Source organism: Nannobrachium achirus (assembly GCF_963921795.1).
Source record: "Nannobrachium achirus genome assembly, chromosome: 6".
Lineage (NCBI taxonomy): Eukaryota > Metazoa > Chordata > Actinopteri > Myctophiformes > Myctophidae > Nannobrachium > Nannobrachium achirus.
In genome coordinates, this window is record NC_137815.1 from 58,145,901 (window position 1) to 58,157,038 (window position 11,138).

General features: G+C 43.7%; 1 protein-coding gene across 1 annotated transcript; it reads right to left on the reverse strand.

The window, feature by feature from the left end:
* Positions 1–243: 243 nt before the first annotated feature.
* LOC308286445 (zinc finger protein ZXDC) lies at positions 244–7,949 on the reverse strand (the record flags this gene model as incomplete). Its single annotated transcript, XM_080727462.1, has 10 exons — positions 244–950; positions 1,387–1,488; positions 1,997–2,169; positions 2,400–2,484; positions 2,582–3,381; positions 3,525–3,695; positions 4,826–4,956; positions 5,105–5,183; positions 5,553–5,705; positions 5,912–7,949. 10 exons carry the CDS (start codon positions 7,947–7,949, stop codon positions 864–866), a joined length of 3,819 nt encoding a protein of 1,272 aa, XP_080583588.1. The 3' UTR covers positions 244–863.
* Positions 7,950–11,138: the final 3,189 nt, after the last annotated feature.

Sequence of the window (11,138 nt, forward strand, 5' to 3'; positions counted from 1 at the left end):
TCCATGACCCACTGTAAAGTATAGTTTATAATATAAACCAATTGTAAGGTTTAACTACACAAGTATTATAAAGACAAAGCTAAAACTCAAATGAGCCACTCTAAACAAAAAAGTCATGATTGTGCTTCGATCCTTTATTTCATCTCTGCATTTGGCTTTGCCATTCTGTAAACCCAAAGCAAATAAATAACACAGATTAAATCAATCACAAAACCCATTACAGATGGGTTAAACAAGGGGGAAGGACCAGCATGTTTTCAACATGTAAATGCTATGGATAGAAATATAAATCTAACAAAAGTAAAAAATAAAACAAACAAATAAAGCAATTGACCCAACTGTAGTTATGAACACAGCAGTAGGTGTCTGTAAGGCATCATGGACCAGAGCATAGACAGCCAACTGTTGAATGGATGAATGGCAATGTGGCACCATACAACAAGCACCAGTGCTGTTAACACCGACTGACAAAACATACATGAGAGCCTTTTGTGCAATTAGGCATCAAGCCACTTTTACATAGGAGTGTTAGCAGTTACATGTGTGGGATTAACCAAAGAAACAAGAGATAAGACAGACAGAAATACTCCAAAGATATACCCTCTATAGTTCATGATTCTCTATAGTTCATGATTCTATTTTTCTCAAGGTGCATTGGCTGAAGGGATGAATCCATTATTGTCCCCTACACTACATTTCTCATGTATCCAAAAATCCTGAAAAAAGATTAACCAGAAAGATCTTAATGGAATAGAAGATCTCACATTCTGTTGGTTGGTGTTAACCTATGTCCTGTGAGTGGACAGCATCCTCTTGTGAACATGTGTGTGGTCACTTTGGTGAGCTCTCTTCAAACTGTGGGCTCACTCCAGATCCTGCAGGTTGATGGTGCTTCCTGTGAACTGAGAGTTATCAGAGCCATTGTCGTCCTCAGCCATGACCGACGGTTCCTTCGGATGAGACAACGACGACAGAGTTAAGTTTTGCTTCATTCAAAGACTTTTTGGAACTGGTACTACCTCAATGGTACTACCTCAAGACCATAAAAGGACTTATTTGGGATGTTCCTTTTAGGCCGGGTGTTTAACTGTACTTGTACTGTACTACATTTTTTTATTGTATTGACTATACTTGTATTGACTATACTGTTCTCCATTTTTGTCTAATAAATCATCAATGTTAAGGGGGACAAATACAATACATTTAAAGTTAAGATACATTTAACATTCATTCCTTGGGTGACTCACTTTGGGGGTGTTCAACTTAAATGCAAGTCACCAAATGAGGAAAGAGGATTTTACTAACTGGCCATAGGACTTTATAATTATCTGCTGTAATCTCGTATTTTACTCTTGGCATCATATAGTACACAAGGAATCATCTCACCTGTAAGATGTTGACGGGCAGGTCAACAGTAAGCTGAGAGTGGGAGCTTGATGGCTGCGAGCTCAGCTGGAAGGCCAGTTCCCCGTCGCTGGCTGGGTCATCCTGCGTGCACATGCAGATTATCAATCAATCAATCAATCAATCAATCAAACTTTATTTATATAGCACATTTCATACAACAGGTGCAGCCCAATGTGCTTCACAGATCAAACATTTAAAAACAATTAAAGGAGTAGTTCACCCCTAAAATGACTTTGTTTCTATTGATTAGTCACGCCATGGAGACTAGAGTTCAATAATATTTTTAGTTTTTTGTCACATTCCTAAGAGAAAAATGTGATAACAATAAATTTACCCCCATTCGTTCCGGATGGGGACCCGTTTCGAAACGGGTCCCCATCCGGAATCAATGGGGGTAAATTTACTCGAATCTAATTTTTGTCTTAGGAATGTGACAAAAACCAAAAAATATTATTGAACTCTACTCTCCATGGCGTGACTAATCAATAGAAAAAAAGTCATTTTGGGGGTGAACTACTCCTTTAACCAAGCTTTAGTTGCTTGAGTCACAGTGATTGTTTCCGCTCCAGCACAAGTCACAAGATCTCACCTGTAGCAGTTGGATCTGAACATACTGGGCACCGGTGACAGGGTCCCTCAGAGTAAGCCCCCCATTGACTGCTGTGGCGCCTTCACCATATCGAGCACCAGCAGCAACCAATGATGCAGAGGCAGTTGACGCCTTCCCACCTTTATTTTTTCTCTGGCTCAATCCTAAACTCCCTAGGAGAAGAAAACAACCCCCCACAAAAAAAAGAATAAAGCTGAATACAGACATAAGAGTTATTATATTTCATTATATGTAAACACTTAATCAAGGCATTTCATGTACTTGCATGTTAATATTATACATTAATATTGTTATGTATATTATTTCCCCTGGTAAACGTTTGACAAAATGCAAACAACATTCTCTCTACATTAAGCACACACTGTGTGATTGTGTTCATTACCTGAAGTGGCAGCAGGACCTCTTTGTTTTTTCTTCTTGGCCAGTTGTATGGCTCTGTAGTCCGTCCTGGCTGACCCTCCACTCTCCTATGAAACACACAGCCGATTCAGTAAGAACAAAGTCTATGGACCTAAACCACAGTATAAAGCACAATTTTTTTGCACCGAGTCACACATCGCTCACCAGGAAGCTGCTTGGCGACACCGCATTGAGCTCAGGTTCTTTCTGTGGGCTGAAGCTGCCGTTACTGCTGTGACCAGGGAAGACAAACTGTGTGAGGACCTTCCCTCCATCCTGAGGGCCAAGCACCTCCACACAGCCCAGCAGGGGCCCTGGTCCACCCTGACTTCCCACCTCGACCACCTTGGAGGGTGAAGACAGCAGCTCGGCGACAGGGGCCACAGCCAAGGAGGCTGTGGGCTCCACACTCAGTGCACTCGATGAGCTAAGAGGGTGTGCGAGTGTGTGGTCAACAGATGAGACATTGCCTTGCATGCTGAGGGCGGCAAGGGTCCCCAGGGCCTCGGGAGTGACCGTTTGCACATCGTCCAGGTTGAGGGTGCCTTGCGGCGGGAGAACGTCTCCCACCGTCCCCTCTAGTCCATGGTGGGAGGTTATGTCTGTGCTCAGTGTGCTGGCAGCCAGAATCAGTGGATCCACGACTTTGGCCAGAGCAGCACTGGCGCCAGTGCTCAGTGTGTTTCCCACTGAGGACGGATCAATGGTGAGAATACCCGAGCTGACCAGGGAGAGGTCCATTGTAAAGGAGCCTGCAGTACTGGTCCCACCCACAGGTACTCCCACTCCAATACCCGAAGTGGGGGCAGGACCCCCAGGCACACTGGAGAAAAGGGAGTTGAGGTCCAAGTTAGTCAGCTGATCACTTCCGGTGATGCCTGAGCCAGCAACAGTTGTTGTTGTAGAGCTAATGAGCTCACTGCTGGGGGTCAGGGAGGGTGTGGTTTCCATCTGGCTGAGAACATCTGGAATAATTATATACCGTATGCAATATTAAAAAAAGGCAAGATTCAGAGTAGTACAGCACCATGTATGCATGCATATTGTGTGTGTGTGTGTGTGTGTGTGTGTGTGTGTGTGTGTGTGTGTGTGTGTGTGTGTGACTAACCAGCACTGAGGTGGTGATGTTTGAGCATGTGACTCTTAAGGCTGCTGCGTGAGGAGAAGTGTTTAGAGCAATTTGCCACAGGGCACCGTGTCCGCAGGGAGCTGGCATCCAATTTATGCTTCTTGGAGTGGATATAAAGGCTGCTGCGTGCTGAGAACTTAGCATTACAACCTACAGAACACACAAGAAAAACAGTAAGACTCCCTAATCGGGAGATAAGCGACCGTCAGGTCGCATACACAAACTTTAGAAGGCAATGGTTGGCAATAAGGAGGGAATATGGGAAATGGGACAGATCCATGTTGATGACACTTTAGAGGTACTGTCATGCGACCAATGACCTTTTTTTGCAATCGTTGTACTATGGAGTATAAGGTAACGTATCCACCTGTTTCCGCGAGAATTTACTGTAGCATTATTTGCGGGACACTTCCGGTTAACAGCAGACATACAAGCTCACGTCACGTCGCAGATGCAACCGTTGTGAGCTTGTAGATCACTCTCGGCTGCGGCGCCGGAAGCTGCCTGCATATTCTGCGCAATGCACGATGGGATGTTGGAAAGTTGTGGATAGAACTGCAACTGATAGCATTTATTTTGTTGCCATGTGTCTGTAAAGGCAGATCGTTGCCAAAATTCGGTCCATTATATCTCCCCTTTACCAATTGGTATTGTTTGATTTGTATCGTTGGATTAGTCACCTTTACAATGAGGTACAGCTTGCATGCATAGGGCATTTGTGGAATGGGCAACACAGCCAAACGTACATCCCCCGAAAGAAATGGCCTGCAATAGTGTTCTGTATTGGTATTCACCTTTGTTGCAATAATAAGGAAAAGTAAAATAACACATATTGGCCATTTTTACACTTTCATTTTAAACTCTTGTCAGGGAAGCCCAAAGCGAGAGTGAATACCAGCAGAACAGTATTGCAGGCCATTTTGGCACATTTTGGGGGGGCGCTACCCATACTTTTAGATGTGCAGCTCATTCCACGAATGCCCAGACCCTATTGGCAATGTCTTTTGCAACCACCGAATCGCTGCACAGACCTAAAATCCTATGTGACATTATTTACTTCTATCACCTGTTTCGTTGTCAAATGTTTTTTACACAATTGATCATCACATTGAAGTAAGGATATTTTAAAAGTATGTCATGGTGGACATATGAATACAGGTGGTGTTTGAGTGAATGCTTCGTATTTGTGTTGTGTATTTGTATCTGCGTTTCATGCCTCAAAGAAAAACTTTGCAAGAGAGCCCTAAACCCTCGATTTTGTTCTTCCTACAAGTACTGACCTTCTGCATGGCACTGGAAGGGTTTGGTGCCCAGGTGGGTGATACTGTGTCCTTTAAGGTGCTCTGCCCGGGTAAAGGACTTGCCACAGCCCTCCTCTGGACAGGTGAAACGACGGTCATCGTCATGCTTGCTGATACATAAGGGGAAGGAGGTCATGGTCAGTAAGGACCTCTGGTTAAACACCAACATATTGAACATAATCACACTTGAAAAGGCATTTTTTAAAACTCAGGTGAAATCTAAAATATATGACAAATCTTGTGTAGAGACGGCCTCACCGCTTGTGTCGGAGCAACTTTGACATGCTCGTGAATGTCCAGCCACAGCCTTCAGAGTCACAGACAAACGGCCTCTCGCCTGGAATTTCAATCAGAAATTCACAATATCAACATTCACAGCAGAAAAGAACATCAAACCAACCAGTTTACTTGAATAATGCAAGTCAGTGAATGCAATGTCTCCACTGTTAAAGCTTTCAGACATGACTGAAGGCAGATGCACCTCAATTATCTTTGTGACAGGTGCATAAGAGAGTATCAAAATCCAATATAAAAAGTGCACTGTCTGGAACTGACAAAAAATACAAGAATACAATTTTGGTCCTTAAACCTTCATTCAGGACAAACTCTCTTTTTACATAAAGCTTTCAGACAGCCACGCCTTACAAAGCGTCTATGATGATTTATACCTAAATCTGAGTTTAGGAGGCCCAACAACTTTGCCTACCTGTGTGACTTCTCATGTGGATTTTGAGGCGACAAGCCTTGTCGTACAGCTTGTCACAGCCTGGATAACTGCAGGTGAAGTGGCCCGTCTCCCTGAAGTGTGTGCGGTTGTGGGAGAAGAGAGCACTGAAGGTGATGAATGTCTTCTCGCAGCCTGGAGGTTGACAGAACAATCATAGAGCAACACAAAGAAACACTGAGGCACATTAACATGGAATTTATTTGATAACCCCTATGCTTCCCTTTTAAAGATTTAAGTGATGATCTCAACCCTGGTTTCTGGTTTGTGTATCACATGACTATATAAAGAAGATTAACAATGTGTAAATGTACCGCAAGCATGTACTGTTGTGTTTTTACCTGGGAATTCACACTTGTACGGCCTCTGGGGCTCAAAGTGCATTCTCTGGTGATTGGTAAGTCGCGTTGCACTGCGAAATCGCTCATTGCAGATCTCACAGACAAAGGCGTTCTCCTGGTCATGGGCCTTGACGTGGGCCTTCAGGTTGTAGACGGTGGTAAAGCGCCGACCACAGCCCTCAAATTGGCATGCGTGGGGCCGCTGCTTGTCGTGGGACTGGAGGTGGCGCTTCAGCTTGTAGGACGTGGCAAATGCCCAGCCGCAGCCTTCGACTGTGCACTGGTAGGGACGAGGGTCCTCTGCATGGTTGAGGAGGTGGACTTTCAATTTTTGACGGGTGTCAAAGATGAGGGTACAGTCTGGCTCAGGACACCCAAAGGAGACCATGGTCTCTTTCTTGGACCGGATTAAATGCGCTGTAGATTTAAGGAAGTTGTCCTTACAACATGCAGCTGTGGTTTTGACACATGGGCTAACCAGGTCAACCTCAGTTATGGCACACAGGGTTCCCCCCTCTTGCTTGACAATGGGACAGTTGTCCAAGGAGGCACCCAGCTCTGAAAGTGAACAATCATCAACCAAGGCCAACTCTGTGTCACTCATAGACAACCCAGGCCGAGGCTCTTCATGCTGGCTAGTCACTGCCAGGGTACTGATTTTCCCTATGGACTTAGTTCCACTATCGTAGTTGAGAAGAACAATGTCCTCGTGATCTTTCATGCCCAGATGTTCCTTCAAGCTGACCATGTCGTCATCTTTCTGAACATAACCCTCTGGGGGCGCGGCAAGAGTTAATATCCCGTTTTCAATGGTCACTATGATGCTTTGGTTATTTATCATTATAGTCCCAGAGAAGGTTTCACTGGTAGGCGCACTGGCGGAGGCCATGTCCGTGTTGGCGTTGTCGCGAAGCCCCGTCGTCGTGTCGGATATGAAGCTGGACGTGTCCATGGCTTCTCCGATGTCCACGGATTCCCCGGCGGTGGCTGCCGACATCAACAAGGCACTGCTGTCTTTGTCGTTGGAATACGACGGGTTTCCTTCATCGTGTTGAGTGCAAATCTGACCGCAAATCTTAACTCCATACTCGTTGGTCAAAACAACGTGCCCCACGGTCTCGTAACTCTCGTTATAAACATTTTTGGCATTCGACGCAACTGCAGCCTCGCCCTCAGCAGCAGCAGCACAGTTGTCGTTCAATAGGTCACAGCCGGAGACATGTTTCCTCAAGGCCTTGTTGTCCCCGACACAGTTCAGGTTTACATTAGATTGGATCATAACACCATTATTGTTCTCCGCCTCCATTGAACCACACCAACCATCCCTGTAAGAGGAACACTCCGGCCTCTTACCTCTCATCTTATCCCCGTCGCCGGGTAATACATCCAAATGGTCCTTGCTCGTTGTTTCACCGCTGCCATTTCCCCGAACGACGTTGAAAACGACGAACAGCTCCTGCGTGGTTTTGTCCTGCGAGGCGCTCCCTGGGGCCGCGGTGCTCGTGTCGCTGTCGCTCTGCAGGGAGGCGCCGGCGTCGTCGTCGTCGTCGTCTTCACGCTGCTGCTGCTGCCGTAAAGCCGGAGCTGAATGTTCCTCTTCCCCTTCAAAGAAAGGCAACGCCATTTGCAATATGTTATCCTCGATTTCGACGCCGTATTTACCGCTCGCGGTTCTCAGGAACTCCTGCGGTGGAGGCGACTGAACGTTCAGCTCCATCTCCTTCAGCGAGCTCACGTTACGGAACCCATGTCCATTAACAACACTTTGGGCTTCGTTGTGGTGTGCGCCGGCGACTTCTGTGCCGCTCGGCAAACAAGTCCGGTGGCTGCCATTTTCTGCAAGCAGGCGAAACGGAGACGTCCGTCTGGGCCTATTGTTGTTGTTGTCGTTTTGCCAAAGTCCGTCCAATTCGTTTTCGTTGGAAATAGTGCGAGAATGTGCGCCTGTCGTTGTTGTAAGCGCAGACGAACCTGTTCTGTGTGGGGCGCCATGTTGAGAGTGAATGTTTTGGGCATCAGAAAGCCCCTGGATTTCCATCTTGGTATCCCTGTAGCAGCAGCACAACATAAAAAGGCCCGCCCTACACACCGTGCATTTGGAAGGAGATCCATCCTTCAGTGGTGGAAAGTAACTAAGTACATTTACTCAAGTACTGTACTTTTGTACTTTACTGGAGTATTTCCAATTTTCCAACACTTTAACTCCTACTCCACTACATCCCGAATCCAAATATTGTACTTTTACTCCACTACCACTATTTTAATTAGTAGGCCTACTTTGTTTAGTTTAAGTACATTTGTTACCAATACTTTTGTACTTTTAGTTTTACTCAAGTACATTTTGAATTCTGGGGGTGCCCTCACACCAAAATACCTATGAGAGTGGAATCCGCGTTCCGCCAATGCATTTCAATGAGAAGGGAGCGTTTTTTGCAGAAATCCTCTGCTGGCATGAAACCGCTTCACTCTCATTGAAATGCATTGGCGGAACGCGGATTCCACTCTCATAGGTATTTTGGTGACCAAAACCAAAATACCTGAGAGTGGAATCCGCGTTCCGCCAATGCATTTCAACTCTCAGGTATTTTGATCTGAGGGCACACCAAAATACCTATTAGAGTGGAATCCGCGTTCCGCCAATGCATTTCAATGAGAGTGAAGCGGTTTCATGCCAGCAGAGGATTTCTGCAAAAAATGCTCCCTTCTCATTGAAATGCATTGGCGGAACGCGGATTCCACTCTCATAGGTATTTTGGTGTGAGGGCACCCCTACTAAAACAGAGTAGGCTATTTCTATAATGGCAGTAGACTGTAAACATAAACATGTGAGTACTTCACCACTGCAATCCTTGTACTCTTGTAGGCCACTACACCACTACACAGTTTACTTCAAGTCACAGCTTCAGTTCCTTTAAGAAAACCACGGACTGGATAGGTCTGGATTTAAGGGTTTATTTTATTTTATTTTTGTCTTTATGTATTATTATTTATTTTGTTTACATGTTTGGACCATACTCTAAATAGGCTACTTATTTATTTAAACTGCAACATGGAACCAAGCAGCTTGGTTTCTCCTTTCAACTAATGTTTCAAGACTGAAACTGGAACATTGATTTCGCAATGTAGCAGCATTGTTGGTGCACTTATATCTGTAAACCGCTGAGTGGCGCCTTAGGTCAATATTACAGCCTCCATTGCATTATTTTAATACACACAGCGAGCTTGGCGCTTATTCATTTACCCCACAAAAGTTGATATTGCAACTGAACGAATCACTCTGGAATCAAGAATGTGTGCTTATGTGAAATTTGCATTTCAAAGTAAAACATTTAATCAAATAAAATACACCATTGATTAAAAGTGAGATGGAGAAGAAAAGGTCCACAGTCCAAACAACTCAACTTGTCCAGACAGAGATGAGTCAACAATAATAACTTTATTTAATTCCTATGTAAAGGCTAAAAACAGAGACAAACTTACAAATGTGTTCTGCCCCAACACAAACATAGGCTACACAAAAGATAACACTTTTAGGTTTACAGTATCAGAGGAACAAAAATGAACAATAGAAGACTGTTCACATCAACTCACGTATTAAGCTTTCACAGACCACACAATAGTAGGCTAGTGAATATATACTGACAAATGTCAGCTAACAGGTCTACTGTACTGTACACTGTATAGAAAGCTTGACATGCTTCATACAAAAATAGCCAATGTGTGATTATATGACTTGAGGATGGTGTATAAACCATCACACACACTTGCATGCACCATTTCTTTAACACGTGTGTAATATAAATCTATCCTACCACTCATATCTGTCTTTTATATTTGGAATGGCAGTTCCCTATACCACACACAGTAAAGAACAGAGTAGCTAATACGACAACGTGTTTTCTTTGAAAACAAACACCCCTTCACAGTACACAAGTCAAAATGTTTAGGAATGTTGAAGTCATTTTCATAGTAGTACAAGTTGTACAATCATTGGCATCACTGACATCAGCCAACATGGCATGCAAAATAATATACATTTCTTGCATTGTGTAGTCATATAAAAATATAATCCTCCCCAACGCTCACTTTTGGGATGACAGATATAAGGCCACAAGTCCATATCCTTTCTGTTACCATATGAAGACACACTTTTCACGATATATTCCAATTTTATATTATATTTATATTCCAAACCTTTATTGTTTAAGCTCCAACAGTATATAATTCGTGTGCCTTTTCTTGTTAGTATAAGTTCTTTTTTTCTACAGTTATAAAATGTACAGCAATTTCTATCTTTTTACTAGAATTATACAATTATCTTTACCATAGGATTCAATTACTGTAGCCTATGTACTGTATCTGGCATGCAAAACAGAGCTAATAATGGGATGCTATGCTATCAGGGAATCCTTTCCCCTAAGTAGGCCTACTCCATGTAACAAAGCCTTTGTTTTGCTGAAATACATTTATATTAAGCTGAAACTGGATAAGTACAGGAAGAGCTTAGCCAGTTACTGAATACCTGCAATTGCCATCATAGGTCAGTGGCACTCAATTGCACTGTTTCTGAGTGGGTGGTTAAGAGTAAGAGAAAAGGTCAGAGAGAGAGAGAAATTAAGGGAGAGACCAACCTGTCAGATTTGCGGTTTCTATTCGACAAACCATGCTTCAATCATTCTGTCCAAGTACAAAGACTCAACAAAGGAAATCACTGCAAAAAAAAAAAGAAACAAGAGAAGAAAATAGAAAAGGGTAAAGATGCATTGCAAATAAACTTGAGGTGGCTTCTGAGCTCAGGCATGGCTGAACATCACACACAATATATAGCCATAACTCAAGCACCAGAAGTGAGGAGGAAAAACTATATGTACATTTTGCTAAAGAAAGCAGCACATACAGTAACTATTCCTTTCAAACTGGCTGAGTGGCAGGGGACCATCCTCTCAGAGACTTACAGTATGCCTATGCTATCTCTCTCTTCCTCTCTCTGGATTTTATTCCTTTCAAACTGGCTGAGTGGCAGGGGACCATCCTCTCAGAGTAACTTATGCCTATGCTATCTCTCTCTTTCTCTCTGGATTTCATCTCTTGAACATTGCAGAAATAGGAAGGCAACCCACACAGTGCAAGTGTTATGCTTATATGCTATAAAGAAAAATGTTACATTCGTACTCTGTAACAATTGGTAAATTATTCCACTGTCAGAGTTAAAAAGTAACACACACTG